Source organism: Tympanuchus pallidicinctus, unplaced genomic scaffold, assembly GCF_026119805.1.
Source record: "Tympanuchus pallidicinctus isolate F22 unplaced genomic scaffold, pur_lepc_1.0 scaffold22, whole genome shotgun sequence".
NCBI classification, from domain to species: domain Eukaryota; kingdom Metazoa; phylum Chordata; class Aves; order Galliformes; family Phasianidae; genus Tympanuchus; species Tympanuchus pallidicinctus.
In genome coordinates this window covers 688176-714844 of record NW_026294739.1, presented here as the reverse complement: position 1 = coordinate 714844, position 26669 = coordinate 688176, and the positions used below count along the sequence as shown (strand labels likewise).

The following is a 26669-nucleotide window of genomic DNA, read 5'->3' as shown; positions in this document are numbered from 1 at the left end:
GTGCTGCCTAGAGCGGCCACTCTCTGCTCAGGCTTGGGAAGCAGCTCTGGGCAAGGGACATCAGAATTCTGGGTCTGAGGAGGGAATCAGGCTGACTGCAACTTCCATTTGAAACACTTCCAGCTACGCAATTCCAGGTATGATCTGCATGAGGACAGCTCTCCAAGAGAGAAGACATCACCAAAGGCAGCCCTGACCTGGTGAGAGGTGTCCCTGCCCACGGCAGGCAGCTGGGGCTGAGTGGGATTTATTTTCCCTTCCAACCCAAGCCACTGTATGATTCTGTGATTCTGATTCTATGGTATTCAGGGAGAGGCCGAGTCTGAGGCTGAACTTCTGGATGAACGTTCTCTTATCAAGACGTGCAGAGCTGTCTCTAGGTGAAGGTGCTTCTGCCTGAACAGGGGGGCTTGTTGAGCCTCAGAGGAGCACGCAGATGATCTCTCTGAAGGTCCTGGTGAGCAAAGGTGCCAGGGAAGAGCTTCTGACCCTGTGAAGCAGCACGTCAACTCAAGAGAGATTTTATTTAGGCATCTTTACAGCTCCCTGGGACTAAGGCAGTCTCTGCAGAGCAGTGTCCTGCTGTCAAGTGCTGTAGCACAGAAACACACTTCTGTCAAGCAATGACAAGCCAACTGGACTTCACTGACATTTCAGGATCAAGGAGAGGGCAATTTTTATCAATACAAAACTTCATTACAAAAGTGAAAGTCTTTAGGTGAAATAAAATGTATTTTATGGTTGCGTGCACTTGCTACTGATGCTCTGAATAAAGATAATACTCTGAGAGGATGGAGATGATTTGAACACGGGGTACGAATTCATTGCGCTTGAGCTATTTAACAAAGTGATTTCCTAACTGTAAAAGAGACTATATTCTTCACTTCATTTTATTCAATCAATTTTACAGATAGTTCACCCAAGACAGAAGTGAGCTGTACATCCTTCCAAGCTATGAAAAACCCTGGGGCATGAGCGACAGACACAGCTTTAAGGAAGATGAGGACTGGGGATGATCATACTGTCTTTGTTAAGTTCTTGTCTTGCTGGAAATGTAAATCATGCTAAGATAATCATTATTTTCCATATGTATCAAGCACGTTCATTTAACTACTAAAAACACTGCTACAAATACTATTTTGGGGCCTTTTTAATTGGAATTAGTTTCAATCCAAATGTTGCTTGACCCACCATGTGTTTAAAAATTACTCTTATGGTAAATGGCAAGAAAGCTGCCATCTACCTTATCCTGAGAAGTTTAAAAAAGAAGACTGGAATGTATGGTAAGAGACAGTATTGCTCAAATACAAATGTACTGGTAGACAACCTTCATCAGTAAAATGAAACAGAGGGCTTAGTGAAAAGGCTTATAATTGGTAATGAAAATCACCATATTTTGTTTCAACCTTGAAAGAGAACCAGTCTTCTTTAAGAACATCTTCTTAGAAAAAGAAACGCACACAATTATTAAAATTGATGATTTAAGTAAGTGTTTCTTGGTCACGAAGCTGCTGCTGATCCACACTGATCCCCATCACTGTGGGGAAACAGAATTCTGGAGCAAGGAGCAGCAGAGATGCAGCAAAAGAAAGATTGTTCCGATCATTCACTTTCTGCCAGAGGAGCAGAACCTATTTAACACACTCCCTACCTTTAGAAATGGAGCATTACTTCTTCACTTTTTCCATGCCCTCACTGGGATCTGCAGGTTGTGCAGTCCTGAGGAAAGCAGAGGGCTCTGAACCCAGCGGTGTGGGCAGCCCTCCTCCCACCCATCAGCTCAGCCAGCTCCACACTGGGATGCAGGATGCAGCAGCGTTGGACCACATGGTCTCACTGCAGCTTGGGTACCCTGGTGCAGCCAAGATTGCCTCTGCTGCCTGCCCTTCGTGTCAAAGTTCCAACTAACACCTGGGCTGAATCACAATGAGAGCGATAAAGAAGAGAAGCAGTCAGGATGTCCCTGTTCATCATGCTGCATCTCCAATGAGGACTTTCTTCCCTTTTTATAAGGGGTTATCCCTCAACTGTTGCCATCCTTGCCATCTCAGTTCTCTTTCTCATCCCACAGCACCTCAACCCAACCACACCACAGGGCACGTTCCTGCTCTCATCACTGAACACAGCAATCTCTCAGGCCCACGTGGGGCCCCCAGCAGCAGCTGGAAGCCAGCAAGCCCCCAGCACAGGCCTTCACCTGTTCAGATAAAGCTCCGAGTCGCAGCAAATGCTATTTTTGGGCAGCTGCCAACTGCACAGTAAAGCAAAAGAATCCTAAACATGCATGCAGCATGGCTTCACCAAGGGGTGGCAGGAGGGAGAGGGAGGGGACTGTCCCCTTCTGCTCTGCCTTGTGCAGCCCTGCCTGCAGCACGGCGCCCATCTCTTTATGCCCCACGGGATGCCTGCTCCCTCTGCCCTGTCCCTGTGCAGCTGGCCACATGCCCGTGATGCCAGTGCATAGAAATGAGGAGCTCTTCTGAGATTTGCAGCTATATATGCAAATAGAAACAAATTAATATGATTTTTCAGAAGCTCAGGCCTAGATAATTTATTTCCGTATGCCGCCTTCAGTGGGCTGTCCCCACACTTCCTGATCAAAACACCACTGCTCTGTGAGCAATTTCAGCTCCAAGAATTACTTTTGGATAATGCCATTAGCTGCCAGGAAAGTCTGATCCCAGCCTCTGATCTTAATAAAGTCTTTCAAGCTTTTTCCTAATGTCATAAATATAAAGCAAGATGAGAAGTGAATGGTACCAAAGCTGCAGTTGTGAACCCTGTCCAGATGAAGAGGAAGCTCCACGGCTGTACTGGCAGGCTGTGGGCCAGGACAGCCTCTCCATTTAGTGAGAAGAGAACTGCTATTGGCTGGGCAGGGGCTGTCAAGAGGGCAACAGTTGAGACAAACAGCTCTGAGGTAGAACTTGGAACTTGTCAGCAGGACACATAGGAGGAAGATTCATACCCGCTCATTGATAAGGGCTTTTGCTGAAGACAATACTTGGCTTCTCCTGCTCCCGATCACACGCTCTGTAACGCTCTGCAGCACGTGCAGGCACAGTCGCCAGCACATCAGTGAGAGCACTTCATGTGACACCAGGTGTAACTGGATAAACCAGGCTTTTTATCCTGGTTATGGCTGAGGGCTATTAAGCAAACCCAGTCGTGATGATGGGGAAAATGGGCTGGTTTTGGTCTTCGTTTCAAAATGAGCTCTCATGGAGGACTGGCTGGGCTGTCCTGACTCAACTTCTGCAGGCTGTGTGACAATAGCAGCAAGCCAGGCTAACTGTGAGCCCAGGGAGTGCTATGGGGAGAGGAACATCTGAGGACATGGGGTGGGATGGATGCCTCAGAGAGTGGGAAAGCAGAGAGCAGAGGAGCACCTGCCCTATGCTCCAAGTCCAGAGACAAGTCACTTTTCCTCATGTGCCGTGCAATAAGCAACCAAGAGTAAGGAGTATTCAGGAAAGGGGTTCCACAACTGAAATCCCACAGGAGGAAGCCCACGTGAAGGTGAAGGAACACTGCACATCAGTATCTCAGCTCCTCTCCCAATGACAACAGGACTGCAGCTGTCCCACCAGTCTGATTCACCCACCACACATGGCAGAAGGTGGAACCACGGCATGCTGGCACGCTCTGCCAGTCAAAGGAGATATGAAAAATGTTTTACTTTGATCTGCCTGAAAATACACCATTCTCTTCTTTTATCTGTCTTAAGTGCCAGAAGAGTGTGATGTTAATGAGATGTACAAAGGCTTTTGGGTAGTGGAACAGTTTTATGGCCCCATATAGATAAATTAAGGCATTTGTCACTGTTACCACATTAATGTTTCTTCCTGAGATCAAAGTCTGAATTTGCTGTCTCAAATAGTACCATCCTCTGCTACACATTACTTTCCAAGGAAATTAACTGCGATTCCATATTTAACATTCAGTTTAATCACACCCTGAATCTCATGCCTGGTGATTGCCATCTCCACATGCACTGTGTAAGCTGTATTTTAGCAGGGATTTTCTCTTTGCTACCTGTGTGAAATGCCTGATTATCTTATTTCACCACCTTGCTTTGAAAGGCTGCTTCTTCAGTAAAGAATATAGACAGTTTCCTTCCTCCTGAAACCCTGGATTCAGCCACATTAATTTAGGTTTATATAGAACCTTTCATCCCTGAAGATCCCAACACACTCTTCAAACTCACCTCCCTGTACACAGAAGTGGTACAAATACACACAGCGACAGAAACAGACACAACCACCAAAATGCAACTCTCTGCACACTTGGCCAGCCAGTCCTGCCTACCCTACATCCTATCTCCATCAAGTAGGAAACCAAGGCAGCATGACTTAGAGGCATGTCATTTCCCTGCCAGAGAAATGTGAGGAATCTGGGCAAGCAACAAAACAGCTTTGCAGCCCGGTAACGGACATCTCCTTGGCCCTCTGCCACGCAGGCTGAAATGAGGTAAGGTCTGATTTGTGGTGAACAATGCCTTGCTTCTCTGGCAGGCACTCCCAAAGCTTGCAGAAGACCATGCTTGCTGCTCCCTTCTACTGATGGGTTACCCTCAAGCAGTTTGCTTTACAAAACCTAAAATGCCTGCCTGCTTTGTCATGAAAACTCAAGGGCAAATAAATCTTCTTCCTGACCAAAAGTAGTCGACTGGCTCTGGCCAACTGGGGCTGAGAGGAAGGGGGAACCCCCACATACCTGAGAAACCTTTTTGACCACGTCGCTGCCCACGAGGAAGCCCTGTGCATAGGAGCGTGCCACGATGAAGGCTCGTGTTGCCTTCACCTTCAGGTCCCTGGGAACTTCCCCGAAGGGCTTGTGCTGCTCTGCGTGTTTCACCATGCAGTCCAGGTACTCATCAGTGATGTGGTACTGGGGATTCATCAGCTTGAAGAGCCGCTCCAGCAAGCGTGTCCAGAATTCATTCAGGGCCTCTTCCAAGTTGATGTTGGAGCCCCTGTAATAGCGGCGCAGCTCGCTGTACAAGTCCTTGAAGACTTTTGTGTTCTGAGTGTACAGTTCTCCATACAGGCTTGGAAAAGTGTCGTAAAGGCCTTTTTCTGACTTGTTCAACAAATCCTGGAAATAATCTGAAGAGAGAGGAAAGAAGAGGTCAGTTGGATGCCTTCCAGCAGCACAACTGCCCTGACAGAGCTTTTCCTCTACCCAGCCTTACCCAGCTGCTCAGCCTGCAGCTTCAGATGAGAAGAGTAAAGGAGAAACCCCAATGCAGCCCCAGAGCATCATGGCCTGATCCCATCCATCTCCCCAGAGACCACGACTGAGGATATTCTCTGTGCTCACCAAGGACTCCTGCCCTGCTGTAGCAGCAAAAGGCCCCGCTGCTTCCACAGTCGGTCCACAGCCAGGCAGCACACCAGCCAACGCTCGCGGCCAGGGGCACTGTGTAGGCATGCCCAGTGCAGCCTGCAGAAATCTTACAGCAGCTGTGCATTGTCATCATCTGTGCCATTCTGCAGCCTGATTTCTGCTGGCTAACCTTGGCAAGCCTCATCTGTAAACTGCCATGAGAATCATTCTGACATAGACTTGTCAGCACGGCAGGTGCTAAATGCTTTTGTTCTGCACCCCAGGGCACAGAGAGCTCGCATGCACAAGGTAGTAAAGAATAGCCACGGGCAGAACTCCGGCACATAGCAGGTGAGCAAACAACTCCTGAGCTTGAATCTCTGCCCATTAGAGAGATGCAAGACAATTACTTGATTCAGTGTAAAATCCACAGAAGAATCGTGCTCATGCTCACCAGGAGCAGCCATGCAGGTGCCACACTGAGAAGCACCCAACTGCACAGACTCCCACTGCCTTGCAAGAGGCTTCAGCAACCTGCTCATCACACCAGCAATTTTCAGGCAAGCGCACAGAACTCCAGCTATTCAGTGAAGACAAGAACCTTAGTGTCACTCATCTGAGGAATTGCTTATATAGCTGAGGAGAAAAAGGAATGTGCTATACCGTTACTTCCACAATTTCCTTTCGAAATACATCAGCTGGCACTGCTTCTCAGTACTGCCCTGTACTATGCCAGAGCTGTCAGCTAGTGCTGCAGGAGGTGCTCAGCCTGAGGCAGGAACTGGATGCACCCAGGTGCTTTGGGAGAGAGGCCAGTGCTGCTGTGTTGGAGGTTCTCATCCCATTTGCTAAGTTGCACCACGCTTTTATTTAGGTACAAGCAGAGAGGTGGTTCCACGCCCCAGGCTCAGTGGGCACAGCCGTGACAGAAGTGTGACTGCAGAGCAGGGCGATGACACACCGCTCTGCCCCCAGCCCCTTGCGTGCTCCCATCCCCATCCTGCTGGCTCCTTCAGGCTGCCCCACAGGGAACTCCCAGCAGCACAGGCCCGATTCAATGTATTGATTGACATCAGCAACTTGAGCCACCATTCAAGTCAGTGAGAGGAGAAAAATGACTTGAATGATAACTTTCACTTCAATTACGTTCATACCTTTTAAGGCCTTTCTGAAGCAAACCTTATTATACTCTTCTTTAAATCTAAGCTTTTTTTTTTGGTGATGTATGATAAGCTCTAGTTGAAGGGAAACCATTATTCAATTAAAATGCACTAACAGTCAAACAGCATGCGTTTAAGGTATATAAATGAAGTTCACTGTGACAAAGCATAGAAGAAAAGAAAGAAAAGCTTCTGAAAAATGCATAGTGCAGATACAAAGTTTTTAAACAAAGTATTTTTTGAGGGAACACCGCTGACTATAAACAGCCCTGAAATTGTATAGCCAGTATAGGCTCATTTCTACCAGCCTGATTTCTGGGGCAGTCTTTCCTACACTACAATTTTCAACCCAGTTTCTCAGATTTGAATGAAGCCAGAACTCAACAAGAGGACAGAACAAACAAGAACACCTGCAGCTGCCCATGGCTGCTAATGCAGGAACTCCTGCTATGTGAGCAAACTGCTTCCAAGGATGAGCAGCCTGACTCCTCCAGCCACATCGCCTACTGCTTCATAGCTCACATTTTCCTTTAAGTACTTCTGATGGTTTGTAAGCAAAATAAGTCTTAGCACAAAGAAAACAAAAATGTGTTGATCTAAATTAAAACACTGGTTTTATATATAAATTAAAAAATGGGTTTTCAGATTGAAGCAATCCACTCTCACTGGATTTGACCCGGGTGGCAGTGCATGGCTGCGCTGGGATCCCCCCCCTCCCCAGAGGACTGATTTGTATTTGTTTGCTCATATTCCTGTTTAAAGCTGATGGCTTGGCACTCACCATCCAGAGGAAGAAAATGCCAGCAAACTCAACAGCCCCATTTGTCTGTTTAAGGCAAAATGACTTCTTCTGTTACATGGAAACAGCAAAAACAAGATGTATACCTTTCTGTCAAAAAATTAGAAATCACTCTCAAACAATCCAGCCTAATTTTTGTGCTAATTAAGAGTTGATGAACTATTACTTCTCACCTAAGTGAGAGAACGACAATTACAATCAATTCATTTGAGGCTGGTTCTCAAAAAGTTCTTCTAGATTTCACACAGCGAGAAAAAATATATCTACATCATCTAGGGAAAATTAATTAGCAATTAAACCTAAATGTGCTTGTGATGAACAGCTGATCTGGCTGGGAATTGAGATGCACTCCTGGCAGCACTGGCAGGCACTCGGAAGAGGGCTGTGCCAAGGGGGCTGCATTGAGCTCCACAGCTCAGCACAAGTCAGCCTGCACCTGCTGAGGGCCCCGCAGCCGCCTGCAGCCTGCACAGCATCACCTCCTTGGTGCCCCTGCTCCGTCATTAGCTGCTGGCACGGATGAAGGCTGTGCACGGCATCAAGGTTAAATGAGCTGCTGGAGCACACCTCGAGAACTGATGTTGGGTAGGAGAGATGGTTCAGCCCAGCTGACAGCCCACTGCCTGCGCCCTGAGGTGGGCAGCTGTCGTAATGAGCGCTCACTGCACTTGTACAGGTGGAAGACAGCCCCGTGGGCCCTTCTGGGTCCCTCACTCTCTCTGGATTCACCACTGCTGGGTCTGCCCAGCTCCTAAGAGACAACGCGGCAAGCAGAGCGCGGGCACACAGACATTAGCAGGGCTCCATCCGAGGGCACATCCTCACCACGTTCCTGCCACACCCCACCATCCCGAGGCCCTGAGCTCTGCTGCCACCACCACATCCTGCCGGCCAGCAGCAGTGCTCTCACACTGTGATTCCTGCAACCCTGCAGCTCGCACCTTCCCTGCATCACCACTGTTCCCACTGGGAACGGCCCACAGCCAGCGGGGTGGCTGCACTGCCAGCTGCTCTGGAAGTGATGCCTCTGCTGCTGCTCTGCGACGCAAGGAAGTGGGGACAGATTGCCCAGATCCACACTGGAAAAAAGCAGTCTTTCCTAGCTTCTGCCAGACTTACAAATTTTGCTACAGAGGCATAGAAAGCAGAGATCCCTTCCCGAGAGGAACCTGCCAAATCCTGGCTGGGCTCCTGCTCCTCCAGGAACACACTTTGCCAGAAGTCAGGCGGGTCCTTCCTTGCTCTGGAAATGTAATTTCGTTTGGAGCACCTCACATCCCAGCAGCCACTTTTGGAAAGGCGACCACTGGGCCACACCAACCACAACTCTCCCAAAGCAAAGAAAGGCACAGCTCCTTGGTCAAGGCTGCTCTGATGTGAAACATCCCCTTTCACATGCCAGTTGCAAAAGTAACCAAAAGAAAAACCACAGCACAGCACTCTGTTGTTACTGTTATTATTATTACTTCTTACTTCCAGGTTCAGAAAGAGGACAAGCAGTTTTACTCAAATGAAGTTTGCCTTTTGGCAGTGCCTAGGTTTGAAAAACTTCTCTCTGAAATTCAAAGACGCCAGAAAGTTCTGAGCAAAGAAACAGAAGGGCTTTGCAAGGGATGCAACTCTGCAGCTCTGGCCACTGTTTCTCCCTCTGTGGTAGTGACAAAAAGTTGCTTACAGAGGATTAAGTTTTCAACCAGAATCTATTACATTCGCATTTGGGAGCAATTGGAAATCCCCACCCTTTCCACTTCACAGCTTCCCAGTGTTCACAGCCCATATTTTCACAGTTTCCACATTTTCACAACTCTGAATCAAACTGGGAAGCTGTGAAGGGTGAAGCAGGACCCGGCCGTTCCCTTTGTGGAGATGGCAAGTTCTGAGCTCCCCTCCCCACCACAAAGTGCTTTTTCCAAGCTCTTCGATACCATTTGATCACTCCACAGCTGGAGCATACTGGAGTTTCTTCAACCAATGTGATGACGGAGTGGGAATGAACACGGGGAAACGAAGAGGCCATGAAGGGCATCCAAATGCTCTTTGGGCATGCATCACATTTGGCTTTCTTCAAAACTCAGAACATTTTAGAGGTCAGACTAGGAAAAAAATAAGAAAATTGGAGAAAGGTGACTGAATTAATTTCAATCTGAATATTATTAAAGCAGAAAACCAAAGAACAAAAGCTCATCAGCACAAGCGGAAAGAGTACATCCAGACTAGAAGAGACGAGGAAGGAAAACGCATTGCTCAGACGATGACATTACGCCAGGTTTCAAGGAGAAGCCCTTCCTGAAGGCAGTGGATGACTGGATTTGGTCAAGACCAAGTGACCACCCCATGTACTGCCACTCAGTGCTGCAGGGTTGAGAACCCCACTGCCAGCAACACCTCCACTGCTTCGCCTCCCCTGGCAGCCCCACGCTCTCCTGTTTCCTCCCTTCTCAAGAGAAGAGCAAACTGCTCCAGGACTGCAAGATTCAATTTTGCTTTTGTTTCTGAACTGTTCCTGCAAGAGCTCCCAGCAACATACACTGAAAACGTGGTGCAGCAGTGCTGTATGGCAGCAGAAATGCAAGCTCCATGCTAATGCTACGGAAGCTCTGGCACAGAAAAGCAAGCCCTCCTTCTAGTTTGACAGTTTTGCATCGCAAGCTAGGCTTGCAGTCAGAAGAGGAAGAGGCATTAAATACCATGCTGTGACTTCTCATGTTTGAGCAAATATGCGAGTGAAGGCCTTCACAGGGGCCAAGGAAGGGTGGCTGAAGGAAATATGCACACCATTAACACAGCTATCATGTTTCAAAAAGAAGAGAAAAGAAATAAGCTGACTCTTCCACTCAGCAAAAGCAGGGGAAGAAAAAGCCTGAAGCCTCTTTCTAGAACAAATCTCCTGCTCTGAGGTAGCCTTGCTGTTTTCTTGGGCTGAGTTCCCATTTAATATACTGCTGCACATCCCAATGCCAATTTACTCTTCCAGTTAGTTTTAATGCTGTCCTTGAAATCAAACTAATATTAGAAGAGAATAATTTAGCAACAGATTTAAGCCATTAAAATCCAAATCTAATGCATTCATATCTGTTCTATTCACTTCAGCTAGGACGGTAATCTTTTATTCATAACAGTGTTATTCCTCATTATTAACTGAAGTGCTACCCAGGCAGCTGATACTGGCACACCAGTGCTGACATGCTCTGCCTTGTACCTTAGCTGAGTGCTGTCAAATGAGGGAACAGCGGGGAGGCCAAGGGGCTCAGTTTCTGTGCGTGGGAAGCTGTACCAACACCGTGACGTTTTCCCTGGGGTCACCTCTTCCCCACCATCTCACACTCCTGTGAAGCAGCTGCTCTCGTGCTGCCATTTTCCCAGTTCCCAGCCATTCTGCCACCCGCCCTTCATCACTGCTCCCTACAGTGTCCTCTCCTGTTTGGTGGCTGAGACACAACAGGGATAATAGGAAATGAAAACTGCAAAAGCCCAAACAAATGAAGGTAAAAGTGGCTTCTATCTACAAGCCAGAGGATTAACAGAGTGAACAAGTGTTTCAGGATGCACAAATTTTGATACTTGTAGGTAAAACAAATGCTAACTTTCAGGATTCTCTCCAAAGAGCCTCTTCACATTTAATAGGAAGACACCTGGGGGAGGTAGGGCAGAGCAGGAACTCAGACTGCAGAGATGCTGTGGGTCAGTGGGCAGTCATCCTGCTTAGTCCAAATCCAGTCTTTCCGCAGCAGTCCTGCTGCTTCGCCACACAGCTTCTGTCTTCGCATTCTGCACGCCCTGCGGTCCTCTGACCGTTCTTGTCACCTCTGCTGGGTGGCATTAACTCTCCCCAGCCGTGGGTTATCAGAACTACAAAGAACACCATCTCCTTTTCTCCACCAGAAATGGCACTGTGAACATTGCAGGAAAGGCACATAGCTTTTTTAGGAGCGCATCACATTAGCACTTCACAGCCTTCCTGCCACTGACCGGTATGTACCCAACCCACTCCTTTGCTCTTTCCAACCAGTTAGCCCCCAGCTTCACACTTGCACAGGAGTAACGAATATCGTCTCATTTCTACTCTTTTAGCCTATGCACTGCCTTTTTTCCAGCGATGCCATTTTCAGCACTGCGTCCTGAAGGAATTCCGTGAGCACATTTCTCATCATTCGTTCCAGTCTTTACTGGGGCTGTCTTTGAGAACCACGACTAGGATCGCACTCCAGCACAAGAGCTCTTCTTTCAGCACATCTTGCTTTCTCCCCTTTAGCTAGGTCTTCACTTGTTAGTTCCTCTACTCATTTCCATCTTCTGCAGCTTAACGAACTACTCAGGCACAGATGTAAATGCCTTTGAAGCCTCCTAAGATGAGAGTAATTGATGGAACAGACATCATATGGCAAAAAGCATTACACAGGATAGATTCCTGGCTTTAGGTAAGGACTAAAGATGGCCTAGCTTAAACTGGTCTTAGACTGGCATACACAGCAGACAGCTGGTTTCTTCTCTTAGGGGATGAGTTTTTTGGAAAAACAAACTTTTTTAAAAAGAAAAAAAATGCTGTGGCATGAAAATCCATTTTGAAACACGGCTCTCCTAGTGACAGCACAGGGAATAAGCACCTCCAGTTACTTCAAAGACAAAGCGCTGTCTTTCTGCCAGCACTTGGGTGACACTTCCACACTCCATAGCGCATGCCTCGTGCTGTTTGGTGCTGTTCTGACTGGCAGTCAGAGAGAGGTAATTATCTGCACCAATTTTTAATTCCACATTTTCCCCATCCCCTGTTTTTGCAACTTGCTGAGACAGTGTGTGTACCCTTGGCCAGGCAGACGCAGATCCCAGCACTGAAGAAAGGAGTCTGCTGGCTAGGAGGCTCCTGGAGGAAGAGGTGGTGGTCACTGCAAACAGCAGCAGGCAGGGGCTCTGCTCATCCCACCAGTGGGTGCCCCCAATGCCTGGGGACCAAGGAAAGCAACTGCAGTGACAGCAACATGCTGCCACCAGCACAGCCTGCCCAGCCCCACTTCTCCCACAGCCTGCCAAGGAAGGAAATCGCTTCATGGACATTGCTGATCCTGATGGATCCAGCAATCACCTTCCTGATGTCCCTCAGAAACACCTTTGTGCAAATCTTAAGGCTTCCCCAGACTCAAGTTCATGCGACTGCACTATGAAGACAAAATCACTTGAGGTGAAGACTGACGAGCCCATATGAGCAGCAGGGCATGAAAGCAAAGCAGAATGGACAGGACGAGCATCCCCACAGGGCAGCATTCCCTTCTGCCTGGAAGAGCAACAGCCCAGAGGGAGCAGCAGTGCAAGCTGCACACACCTGCTCAGACAGCGATCCCCAGTTCCACATAACACACTCACACCCCATGGGACAGGAAACGCTGCGAAACATAATGCAGCTGACACCCACAGCATCTGCCAGGAATGCTCCTCCATGGTGCGGGCCTGAAATCTCCATTTTAGGAAATGTGCTGTGATGCAGGAGGCAGGGCTGCAGCGTGCACACACACAGCTGGAAATGCTCAGGTTGCACCAGCTGTGGTGGTGAGTGAGGTGGCAGCATGAACCACCCGTGTCCTGGATTTCTCCCACGATTTCCACATTGAATTTCCACCCTGTGCCTCTCTCTAACCCTCTTTTGTGCAAAGCCTCCAATCCAGTGCGGCGCAGTGTGCTGCAGAAGCTTGTGCCCTCTCTGGGTATGCTGAATACTTATGGAAAGCACCAAACACGATGAGGGGGGCTGCCCCTCAGAACCTGCTCAGCAGGCCATGTCCTTGGATATCTAACATCCTGAGTATCTGACATATGGGTTTTCCCAGAAGAACAAGGAGGACAGAAATTGCCAGCTGTGGGGATTATATTCTGGACAAAGTTGCCATGTTAGTGCTGCAGGAGTTCATCTAAGTCTATGTAAAGCACGTAATATTTAGATTTCCCCCTTTCAGTGCCGTCAGAAAGGAACCTCCTTGGCTCTTTGGAAAAATAATTTTCTTATGACATTCCTACCCATGGAACCTGTACGAAAAGGAGAAACTGGTAAAGATGAGAAAAGACAGCTTCTGCTTTGCAGCCAAACCAAAACATGCAAATATCTGTGCGTATCTGACATCTGAAAGCACAAAAGTTGTGTACGTACACAGAAACATGCATGGCCGTTATGTGAATAACATTACCATCACTTGGTACCTTGCTATAGCTGAAATAAAAGCCTTATGAAGAGGTCCAGGTCACACCTTGAAGGACTCAAAACACCAAGCCACAAGCTCGGGCACCTGAGGTGTCGAGATACCAGTGCTGCTGCTTCCATGGCACAGCACGGAGCTTCACAGAAGTCAGATACCCTGTCCGGAGTGTAGACCCTTTCCAACTACATCTCAGTATATTTTCTAATACAGGCATAAATGAGTGTAATACATACTTCTCTTTGCTTGTGGATCCACGTTACATTACTACTGCTTTGGTTTACTGCTTGTGTATAAATCTTTAAAGTGAAACTGCACCAAGACTGTGACCAGCATGGAAAGCCTGCCACAAAATCTGTTTGCTTTGGAAAATCATACAGTGGAGGAAGCTGCCATTCGATCCTAGCTCCAGCCTGAGAAACCATCAGCTACAACGAACACAGCACAATCCTTATTTAGAGGCCACAGCAAAGCAAAGCAGAAAGCAATCCCTGCTTGGCGTGTGCCCCCCCTCCCAGGCAGTGTGCTCCCCTGAGCAGGGAGGGCTGGCAGCCTCCAGCCTCCTCCACGCCACCTGCAGGCACTGACACCTCAACGGGAGGGACCTCATCTGCAGGAAACTTTAAGAGTCTGTGAGAAATTGAGAAATGCCTCAGGTCTCCCAGACTCAGTAATTCCATTCTATGATACATATATACAATGCACGTGTTTACAACTTATATTAATCAAATTAAAATCGCCCCAGAGTTTGAAATTATCACAGAACCTTGGAAGACAACCTGCTTGGACATACTGTGCCCATCAGGACTGTCAGCTGGATACAACAGTGACTAAAAATATCTGCATCCACCCTGGGCTGTCATCGTGTTCACACGACAGAGATCAAAAATTCCTGATAAGGAAAATATTAGCTGAGAATACTAACCACAGTCTGACTGCAGTTATGCTCAACAAAAAGAAAAAAACAAAGAGGAAACAACATGTGCTCCTTCTTTCAAAAAATTCATTTAGGACAACCAAAGAAAAGCACCGGCTGCCCCCAGCCACTGGCAATATCCTCCCGCTGGCGTTAGGGTTTCTGCTGCCTTTGAAGCACCTCTGGCTCATGCCCAAGTCTGAGGGATGAGAGAAGCTGAGCCTTTTTGAAAGCACGTGCTTGTTCCACTTTACCCAACTTACAACTCTTTTTTTATCCCCCAATTTTTTTTTCCCCCCGTCAGGTTTCATCTCAAGTACAATGCACCAATGAACTGTACGTGAGCAATCAGTTCCGACCTCTTTTAAATGTTCTCCCACAAACTTAGGATGAAATCTTCATTAAGCCACTAGATAAGCTAATGCATTTAGCATTCAAGCTCGATAAAGAAAGAGAGGGAGGTGGTGATGATGAGCAACAGTCATTCATCTTTCCTCTTAGCACAGGACCTCAGGGACAACCAGAGGAATCTTGGATCCAACAGAAGATTTAAAACAGACAAAAGGAAATCCTACGTCAAACGGATGGATTGCGGACCCTGTCCTTGCAGGAAAATGGCCTGGATACTGGAGGCTAAAAGGAATTCAAAAGATGATCGAATCAGAGCAAGGGAAGCCCCCATGACTGACACGAACAGAATGAAGAATGCATGCAAGGTGGCAGAGAGCTGCAGAATCATTGTGGGGCAGGATGCAAATTGACACGTCTGGCCCTTGCTCCCTAGCCAGGGACCTTAGCAATTGCCTGGTTACCCAGCAGCTAATCTCCCTAGCTTCGGATGCTGTCAGCACTGAGACAAAGAAAATGCATGAGTTTGATGCCCTTAGGATGTTCAGTTCATTGCCCCACTCAGCTCTTCAGATGCTTTTAACAGGAGGACCACGTAACAGCCGTACACTTCTGGTATGTTCAGGTGGTCCAGTGATATACATTCTCCAACAAATTTGAGTAATTTGTGTCTGGATCAGGCAATTTTGGGTCATGTTCTGTGAGTTTTCCAAAGGGCCTCTTAATACTTTTCTGCATGGCTTAGATCTGGACAAAGTGAAGCAAAGACCATTCCTGATTTGGAGGGAGCTGAAAATCCCCTTCCAGGACTGAAGCATGGATGTGGCTGCAGGGGCCCTGCAGGACTGGGTCACACTCTCACCTTCCCTTCCTCCTAAATCCCTGCCTGCACCATCTATTGGCTGCACACTGCCGTCAGCCTACACAGCAGGCTTCCTATCTCAGCTGCATGTTTGGTTGCTTGCTGTTTTCATGGCTCCATCATATTTTAAGAGGGAAAAGCATCTCAACTCTGCTAACGAGTTAAAGACTATTTAGAGCTTTATTTAGAGCTTTCATGCAGAAAAGAATAAGGACCATGAGGAATGGGTAGCATGTGTGTTCCACTACCAGTTAGCTAAAGAGAAAAAAACCAAACCTTCAGCCTTTGAAGCCCTCGATGGTGCTGTCTTGATCTTGAGGTGTTATTTTCTCTTCCTTAATGAACAAAAGGATTGCTCTGCACATTCCCTTATCTCCTCAGGCCCCCCTCCAGCACTCAAGCAGCTCTGCAGCAGTAGACATCCCTTTCCACTGACTCTGGGGGAAGTTCAGGCAGTTGCTTAGATAAGACACCTGGAGGTCTCAGCCAAGGTGCAATGTAACTCACCCTCAGTGCTCAGACTCCTAGCCAATCACTTAAATTAATGTGCTGTACTCCTGAGGACCAGCTTGCTGCCCTTCATTATAAATGTTTCAGGAAGGAGAACCTTGGTATTTGCAAGCCTATTCCTGCTTCACTTTCCTTAGTCGGCATCTTGCAATGGAAGAACACTGCTTCTTTGTGGTGCTGACCAAATGGCTTAGGCCATTTAAGATCTTTGCAGCTGTTTGATCTCTAACACAGGCTTTGCTTCCTATTTGTGGTGTTTCTTTGTGCAATCCTATGTAGCTGACAGCATGCAATGTGTCTTCAGTGTCTCTCAAACAAGGTGAAGTGTCACAGAAGCCTGCACGTGCACATGGAGATCACTGCACATGGGCAGAGCAAGTAGAAGCAGGGTGGGTCTGTCCTCTAGGATGGAGCTGGGGCTCACTGGCAGACTGTAATCAATGGATGGGAGTGAGCGGGTGATAATGCAGCCCCTACCAGGTTTCTGACAGAGCAGCTGGGAGGAGGAGGACCCTCAGCACAGGCATGGGAGACGCCAGCACATGTGTCCTCAGGGCAGGGGCACTTCCCTGGGTCCTGCACCTCCTCTGACATACAGGTCGATGGTGCATGAAACACAAACCCCTCGAAATAAAGACCTCATTAATTCTGACGCTCATGGAACAACTTACACAGTATGTTAAAAAATAACAGAAAAACTAGTCATAAAATATTGACAGGATGGACCCACGTGTCCAGAAGCTAAAATGAACCAGAACAAGAAAGAGAAGCTTATTTATTAGAGATCTACAGAGTAAATGGCCCTGGGAACTCCTGTACCAATTCATCCTCAATAAATGAGAGCAAAAGTTCCTTAAAGAACTGCCTTACAGTCAAATAACTGGCAGGAATATTAAACAAAATCTTACTTGCGATGATGACTATTTTTTAATTAAGCAGTACAACTTCAAGTCTAACAATGAACCCGCATGGCTGGGCAGGAGCTGTTACAGTCTTAGTGAGGTACTTTTAATTCAGCAAACTGCATAGGAAAGCACCCGAATGCAGGCAGCTAGCAATAAAACTCAGCTGTATGCACACTAAGGTGCACGAGGAGCAGCTGTGGTGCAGCAGGGTCCTGTCAGACCACTGGCATGACTCTGCTCCAGCTGGCAGGTGCTGAGCACCCTCCTGCCCCAGCAGCCCCATGTGAGCCCATCCAGTGCTGTACAGGGCCAACCTGCGGGCAGATGCTTGCCTGCACAGCGGGTGAGGCAGGTGAGGCTGCCAGCAGAAGGCAACCAACTTTCAGCTGCATTTCTGGAATCTTTAACCAAGTCTAATTAACGTTTTAGTCCGTGGCATATCTATCGCTTGGTTTGATCTAACAGCACTCCTTTTTCTAATCCTTTTTGCACAGGCTGTTTAAAAGCTTTACTCAAGCTGATGCTTAGAGCATGCTGAAGTACTGTTATTACTAGCAAAGCTATTTGGTGCTCATTAGCAGGATGACAATTAGCTTGAAAACTTTCCTTTCCCTCACCAGCCCAGCACAATTTTGTTTTCCTGCTGTGGCTTTAAGTGGGTCTGAAGAGCTTTTGTTGTCCAGCAAATACCCCAGATTAGGACCCCCTGAACCAACGCCGGATTTATTTTTGCCTGTTTGTGTGTGCTATGTGAGCTTTGAATGGGTTTCTAAAATATCATCACGGTAGTAGACATTGGGAGTAATGATACCAATTTTGGTCTTTTACCAGCTGTCTTCTCAAATATAATCAAGCTACTGTATTCTTTTTCACCCCCACAGTGAGCACAATTGGTTTGCACTTGAACATTTCTGTCTCTGAGAACATGTTTACCACTGCATCCGTGAAGGACATTGGATCTCGTACACTTGGATCTCCTCTGCTCTGTTCTTGTTGAGATGAAAAGCCCATTATGTTCATGCGATGCTATAAAAATCCATAATCATAAAGCTAAAAATAAAATCCCCCATCAGCTGGATACACTGAATAGCTTTCTAAAGTGGTGGTGTTTGGTTCCGCCCTGCGCTTTTATGTTTGACTTCAATTAAACCCGTTTTCCTTAGCAATTGAGAGGTCTTTAAATAACCGTATGTCACTGGATGTAAAATCGCAGTGTATTTGGTGCACAAACAGGAGCACACAACCCTACAAGCCTTTTCCCAGCTCAGTCTGCCCTGCACCTTGCAGCCCAACGCCTGCAGCCCTGCGGTGGTACTGGCCGTCCTGGGGCCGTGTGGGTGAGGGATCGCTGCTGCTCACACTGCTTTCTGCCTGTTTAGCCTACGAAACCCATGATACTGAGGAAGCGTTTGGCAGATAAAAGGAACGGACGAAGAGCACACAGTAGAACTCTTTGTCCAGAGAATTTATTGCAAGCTCGAGCCATCAGCTGCTGCGGCGAGGTTGGTTCTCCAGTAGCGTCACACTATATAAAAATCGAATGGGTGATAATTTAGGGGGGGTTTCAAGCACTGCTGATCTCGTCCATAAACAAAGCAAAGCCAGTAATTGCTCTTACTTAGAGTTATGTGTGGTTTTAACACTGGTGTGTCCCTGGTGTGTGGTGAGGAAGGAGAGGAGGATTGGAGAGTTGGTTCTGACAGACATGGAATTTCACAGAACCAGATGACATTGAATTTCCACATGCAGAAGCAAATGAAAACTCTGTAACACCATTTGCTTCAACTTAATGCAATCAGCTTTTAGGATTTGGTAAGAAGAACATCAATTCATGGTAACAGCAAATTCCCTAATTATTCTGTTGTTTGTTAGTTTTGTTTGTTTGTTTGTTATAATAAGAAAAAGCTATGGATTAAATCAATGCACAGGCAACCACGGCATTCAAACCCAGCATTCGCTCTCTCCTTAGAGGTTTTCCTTTCAGTCAGCTGTTAACTGTTGGAGCTCAGCAGCACAGAACCAAATCCGACGCCCAAGCAGCAGGCTGTGCAGCCCTGGGCCACATCTGTGTGTGTGGACGACGCCATGACCACCCAACGGGCACAGGCTCTGAGTGCAGCCCCTGGCAGCTCCTGTGCTTAGGACAAAAACAATGCCTAAGAGAACAAACGTGCAGCCCTGCAGCTCGCAACTTCCTGGCAATGCAGAACTCGCAGTACATTGCAAAATACAGCACAAAGGCTTGTGACCTCTGAAAGCACAAGAATCATCTGCAGAGGACTCTGTTTTATTTAAAGACCTTAAATCTTTTTAAAACATGAAACTTCTCTTCATGTACTGCCATAGTTCTACTCCTTCTTTGCTGTTCCATAGCATCAAAAGGCTGAGCTGGGTGCTGTTTGTGCCCAAGAGAATTTCAGGGCTATCATGCAGATGATCTACTTGTACATTTTGGATGTTGCTGGCAGCTGGAGAAGAAAGCCCAGGGCTGCAGAGTGCACTGAGCCCTCACACTGAACACAAAGGGAGGGACAAGGCAGCAGTGTGACTGTGCATCCTGTGCATCCTGGGGCACAGAGTGGAATGCTGCAGGTGGGAGCTCAGCTCCACTCCACTGCATTAGGTAGTCATTATCTCCCTTGGTACACAGATAGCTCTTCTAACACAGATGCCATTTCCTATAGAAATTATGATTTGTTTCTCAAATACACATTTTCAGGAATGGCACCTGTGACTGTGCTCACCTGAGGCATGCTGGCTGTGTATGGGAGGCGAGGGAGAGGTCACCTCAGTCACACCAGCTGGGCGATCTGCGCTTCACAGGATTGGGCCCTGACTTGTAGCTTGCTTTTGTTCTCCCACTGCCTGCCAGTGAGAAGCACTCACTGCACTCCTCTCCTGCTGCCCTGGACTGTCCCCGTGCCCCGTCCCACCTTGCAGCCACCTGGCAGGGTGCTGATCTGGGGCTGGGCCACCCCACCAGGCGGGTCGGGACCCTCTGCACCAGCAGCCGTGCTCTGGGGCTCACCCTGCAGAGCTCTGTGGCAGCACCACACCTCTGTGCATCCGCACTCACTGGCAGGCATTAACGAACCATGTCTGCAGCAGTTAACTGCCGCGTGGCTTTGACCAACACGGATGAAAGGGTTTCCGCTGGAAGTACAGAAGAGATCTCCAGTCGCTGGAGCTTTCATACAGCAAATAACAACATTTCCAGGAATATACACTACATGCGTAACATCAGCAGATTTTACAAACCATTCTTCCCTCCTTTTTCAATATTCTCCCCACCCATAATCTATAATTTCACGTCGGGCATGGATCTGATGGATTGGGGCACTGTTGATATACTGCAATAACGAGTAAGCAGTTATTATTAATGGCACTATAAATCTAATGATCGAACCGGCTAATTGCCGTCATTTGCATTCCATTTGTGGCACTGCTGTGACTGCAGCTGAAAGCAGCACTTGCTGCTCTACCCAGCCACATACTCAAAGTGGTTGCTGCCTGGGCAGGAGCAAAGGGGAGCCTGGTGCAGATGATGGCTGCGTGAAAGAGGATTCTGACGTAAGATGAATCTATGTGGGTTTTCACCTCTGGAGTGCTTATGATGTGCATGGAAAGCTGATGCTAACTGAGACAGTATGCCAGGGCACTCCCATTTCTCATTGTGGCAGGTGCTCTCCCTGCTCCAAGGACAGTGCCCACTGCAGCTCCTCAGACACTTGTCCAGCACTTGGCCGGAGCTGCAGGCTGCCAGCCCCAGCAGTGAGCAGCCCCAGTGGTTCTCATCTTGCCTTCACCTTGCACACCCTTTGATATTTGCCGTCAGCACTTTACTGCGTTTTCACTCAGGATATCAAGATCTTTAGGCATCCCTTGGGCACTCAGACAAGCAGCAGGGCTGTTATTTTTATGCATTTGCCAGATGGGTCAGACATTACACTCTAAAGGCCAATGAACTCTGTGTTTCTGAAAAATAACTGGAATCTTTTGCTGCCAGCTCTGGTGCCATAGCTTCATATGTCCCCATGTACCTGCATTGCCTGGGCTGGCAGGGACAGCTGGTTACTCCTGCAGCACCATGCTGGCCTGCTCTGTGCCTGTTTCCCCGCTTCAGGCTCCTCCTGCTCTGCTAGGAGAAAGGCACTGTGCTCCCTCACTACCCCCTGGCTTTCTGTTGCCCTCCATTAACTGGCTGAAAGGAATGGGTGCAGTACACCAAGTGCTCCCCTCCTCCCCCTCCCCCCCGGCTGGCAGCAATGCCTTATTTCCATGAAACATCCTCACTGCATGATGCAAAAAATCCCTTTGTCACTGTGAGCAGGGGAAGAGGTTGGTGTGCTGGTGGCATCCTGCAGTGGAATGGTTGCATGCTGATATGCACTAGCACTGCACCACTGGGCAGCAGCATTTGTATGGGAGAACAGCGAGCAGATGAGCTGGCAGGAGATGCTGGGTGGCACACAGCTGGAATGGGCCTGCGCTGGTAACAGAAACATAACTGCTCACTCCCAAACCTGTTCTCGTAAAAAGGCAATAACAAGCACTCATCAGCAGAAGAGGCAGAAGTGCCTCACAACAGCTCTCAGACAGGAGCAGAGACACACAAGATGCCATCCCACTGCTGCCTCAGCCTTGCCTGTGGCAAGGAACACTCCCAGCCTCCTTTCCAGGATGAAAGTCCCCTCCCAGAGCTGCTCCTCCCAGTGCTTAATGTGTTTTCATGGCTGAAAGAATGCATCTGCCACCAGACTCCTGTTGACTTTTGGCGGTGCTTGGCTAGCCTCTTGACTTGGAAACGCACGGAATTAATTTGGGCTGAGCAAATACAGACAAGAAAACAGAGCGCAGGGTTTACTCTGCATTATTCTATCTAAAAGAAAACATAATGCTCAGCCATCTGAGGACACCTCTTTTCCCCAGGGGATGGTTTCCAAACAGCCCTAAGCATGGAAGAGGTCAGGCCAACATCCAGCAGAGATAAACATGGCCAGAGCTGTGCCACACAGCCAGCCTCCCCTGCCCAGGTGGGAGATGCTCAGCACCCAGCTGCCCCTCCACCGCTCCTCTGCCCCTTCCTGCTGTGTCTGGCCAGGCATGAACCTTGCTTGTCCTGCTGGGCAGAAGACAGTGGGGCAGCAGGGATGGTTGTGGGAACAGGAGAGTGGTGTGAGATGGGGCAGGCAGAAAGGAGAGGGGGGAGGTGTGCTCAGAGACTGGCTGAAGGAAAAGGCTCTAAGAAAGCAGGACTGCAAGCAGGAAAATAATACAGAAAAGAAAGGGAGAAGTTGCTGGAGTCATGACGGGTGTTTGCACTGCAGATGCACACTGCAGGGAGACACTGCGTGCTCACCTGTCTGGGCAGCTGTGCCAGCAGCTGGTGGGAACATCAGGGAGAAGAAGGAAAGCACAGGCTGCAATCAGAGATGTGTACAGAAGGGGTTAAGAGCTCCTCTTGGCAGGGCCTCGAGTTCCCTGGCAGTAATCTCTTCTATTTTTAAGGGATTAAAAGCTAAGAAAGTACAGCGTAGTCTTGCCCCTAAATTTGCAGAAATAACACATCAAATGCCTTACAATTTGTAATTTGGTAGATTAAATTATCAAAGCCTGGCATGTCGGTGTCCGCATCTGACAGCACTTTCATCTTGTTTATATCTTAGAAATCATTTGTGGACTAACTTTGTTGATTGCCTTCAAACCGCAGCAGGTTTTGTTCCCTCAGCAGCACCCAGCAGCAGCGCTCCCTTTGAAGTGCAGATGAGGAGCGGGGAAGGGAAGAAAGGAATGAGCAGTTTGGAGGAGCTGTTGGATGTCAGGAGAGGTCAGGGCTTGGCTGCGCACAGACGAGGTGCAGAGCCATGCTCCCAGGGCTCCCTTGGCACTCAGCAAGGCCTGCAGCGCCCAGAGCACTCGGCATCCTGAAGATCACGCCTTCACTTTAACATTATTACAGTTTCCTAGGCAATCCAGTGCACACAAACAGTGGGACTAAGGAAACGTCGTATAAAGACGAATCGCTCCAGTTCCCACACACTGCAAAGTATTGCTTGCCCTGGAGAAACTCCATGGGGGAGATAAGAGCATTTCAAGAAGGTTATCCCTGAAGAACCAAGCTGGAAAGTTCAGATCTGAACGCAAAGGTGCTGGGGACTGTACATCTGCAGCAAGCCTCCAGCCTCACTGGGTAAGGCCTTGGCCTCTGAGCCAAGAGTTTGCACAAACCATACGGAGACAATTTACATGGAACCTGCTGATAGACAGTAGACAATTTACATCTGCATGCCTTTATCTTAAGAAACGGGACTCTGCACCTGAGGCTGTGCTTTATGACTTTTAACTTTATTTCCATTATTATTTGTGTTACTGTGCTTCAGCTTTCATCAGCAATTGCCTGAGCCAGCTTCAAACAAACAGTCCCCAAGCACATGCAGAGGCAGCACAGCACCAGCCAGCAGGCAGAGCTGCCCAGGAAAGCAGTCCGGGTGTCCAGAGCTGAAATTCCACACAGGTTTGCTTTCTCACAAAGCTGAGACAACCCCACCATCCCAGACTCCTCATGAACTGGCCAAATGGATTAAAATTATCTGCTAGAGCTCTGCCAATCCCCAAATGGCAAGTGTCCAATCTGCTTGACCCTCTGCATCTTTTATTCAACCCGTGGGCAGCGCTCCCAGGGACAGCCTACAAGCTGGAGTCACTGCCCCGTAATGCAGCTCTGCAACAGAACCAGCAAAGCATGGCCTGCAGCACGGCTTTCCAAACCTCCTCACTGTCTTTGGGTCAGTCAAGAAGATTCTTCTGCAGAAATACTTAAGTATACTCAAGAAATGCTCAAGTAATCAAGACAATCTGAGTATAGGTTGCTGAGACAGAAAACTCCTCATTATATTGCTATTCACCCTTCAGCTCCTGGGAACATTGGTCCCACCTAATTCTTGAGATGCACCAAGCAATCTGGCTGGGTCACGATCTGGAACGACAAACACAGCAAACAGCTGCAAACAAAACCAGAGGGCTCCTCCCTCACAGACATGAATCAGCAGAGCTCAGCCTACAGCCCCACAGGACTTGGGGCAGAACCAGCTCCAGCCTGCACTGCTCCTCTCAGAGCAAAGAGCTTGTGGTCCAGACACAGTGACACTGCTGCCTGCTGCACAGCTGCACAACAACCTGAAGAGTGTCCTGGTGAAGTCTTGATGGGGTGCACTCAATACACTCATCACACTTAGTGTCACCAGCTTGTCCATAAGCTGTCATGAAGAACCCACATAGCTAGAGGAGACTGCTCATCAGTTTAATGGCTTCACGCAAATTTTGTAATAAACCTCAGGAGATAACTGCTTTCTTTAGCTGACCTAACCTGCGGGGTCCCAGGCTAAGCAATAAGCTGATGGCAGCAATAGACTGCATTTCCTCAGCCGGAATGAATGCATCACAGAAACACTGCAAATGCTGCTCTAAGAAGGAAAGCCTAAAAGAAACCTAGCTCCACCACTCTCAATAGCTGTTGAAAGGAGAAGCGCCTGTTTTCCTCCTGGCCAGGTCTGCCTCCACGTGTTTCCTTTACATAGAAGCTGGCATGGTAGTAGATGAGGGTCCTAGGATGTGTATCTCCTTAAGAGCACGGAGGTGTTAGTCAAGGCCAGCAGCCAGCCCTCTCCACTGCACTGATAGTGTAGGTTTAAATGCTCCAGATTGTCTTGCCTCCAAAGCTGTAACACCAGCATCTCTTGGAGCACTGTGCTGCCCTCAACACTACTCCCTGCTCACTCAGGAGCACAGCAGGAAGCAGAATTTCTCTGTCTTCAGGACACAGGGGAACATTTCAGACAGCAGGGACAGGGGAGGGCCACGACTGCACTCTGAAGAAATCAGGAATCCATGACCAAATGGTGTAAGGCACATTCTGCACAAACACCCATGGAATTCCTCTCATGCATAAAAGAAGAGCTTTCTAAATCATACAGACCTGCAAAAATACCAGTGATGTTGTGATAGCATCTGTCTGATGAGCATTTACACCCTGTTCCCCATGCATTTTCCATGAGGGCCGTTAGGGCCAAGGACCATGTCTGTCCTTATTTACACAGTACCTACCAAATCGGAATTGAAGCTTGAAAAGTGCAGCCTCTCTCTAGGCATGTATTCAGTGTTGTTACAGTATCACTCAGCAACAGAACAGACGTTTGCTCTAGGATATTAACAAGGAGGATGCATTTATTTCTCTTAAACTGTGTGCTTGCAGTTCTATAGCAAACAGTGCCAAGGACTTGCCAAAACGCACTTCATCACCCTGCACCTCTCCAGCAGCACTTTGCTCCACAACAAGCCCTCTTCTTCTCCAGGTTCTGAGCACGGGTGCCAATCACAGAAATGCTCAGGGTGCCCACAAGCTGGTGACAGCTCTGTGACCTAGGTGCAACAGGACACACTGCTCAGCTGCTTTGTGCTGGAGGTCTCAGCATGGCATGTGTGCTCACTGATGTAATCCTCCATGTTTTGTCTGAAAAGCATGGCTTTTTGGCAAACTCCCCTGGAGCCCGATGAAAGAAGCCAGTGTTTTTCAGGCCCTCCCTGGTGAGCAGAGGCAGTTGCATGTAATTCAGAGCTCAGCCCCATCCCAGGCGGCAGGCAGAGCATTGCCCACAGAAAGCTGAATTCAACTATAAGCAACCCCAATTGCCGCCTGGTTGCTTCAAAAAGAGACGCAGCTATTTAGAACGAAGAGAGGTTTGCCAACCAGAACCAAGTCCTTCTAACTCTCAGTTGTTAGAGAATATTCATCACCTTGCAATAACATGAAAAATTTAAACGTACCACACTGGAGAAAGCTGCCCCTACTATTTGCTGGGAAAGGCTGGCAGGCAGACTGCAACTGCATGGAGAGCACGGGGCCACCACCTCCAACGCATGTTCTGTAAGACCAGTCCTCCAGCCACCACCAACCTTCGCAATCTGCAGCGGATCTTGTGCCCCTTCCATCCCGCAGGCCCTGTTGTGCCCAAGGCCGCTATTCTGTGCTATTCTGCCTGCAGCCAGAGCTGCTTATCCGGCAGTGCTGTGGGTGTTGCACACTGAGGGGGATGGTGAAAAGCAGCAGTGACAGAAGCAGCGGGCACCTCTGCTGGTGCAGGTTTTTACACGCATGGCACGCAGACTCGTGTTCATCGCTGGTGGAAATGCACGGCTAACGGTGGTGACTACGTTGAAAAACGTAGTTTGTAGCTCTGAATTTTCTCTATCAAATAGTGCTACTATGCTCCTCATATCTGTTGTAGTTTCCATGGAAATAAATAGGAGGCATTACTTTCAGAGCAACTGACATAGTTAGAGTTGGCTTTCTGGGCAACTGTACTGGAAATTTTTTATTCGTTTTCCCTACTTTTTAAAGTTACCTTTATACAATTTTAAAACTCAGCTACAGTTTTTCCACACAACATTGGATAACTGATGCAAATTCCCACCTTACTGCTGCTGCATTACCAGCAACCAGCTCATAAATCACAGAGGCTTGGCTTTTTCTTACCAGGTCTTACTAGGGAAGCAGTTACAGAAGGCACATAGTGCAGCCTGTACCAAACACTTTTTTGGGGCTATCTTTAAGACCCAGAAAACAAAAGCAAGGATATCAGTAGCTATAGGCAGGTAGCAAA

General features: G+C 48.1%; 1 protein-coding gene across 1 annotated transcript in view; it reads right to left on the bottom strand.

The window, feature by feature from the left end:
• The window catches only part of GPC1 (glypican 1), a 159514-nt gene that overhangs the window by 16410 nt on the left and 116435 nt on the right, over positions 1-26669 (bottom strand). The window contains exon 3 of the mRNA XM_052685578.1: positions 4717-5108. Within this exon, the coding sequence (XP_052541538.1) occupies positions 4717-5108 (392 nt within the window). The remainder of the gene's footprint in view (positions 1-4716; positions 5109-26669) is intronic.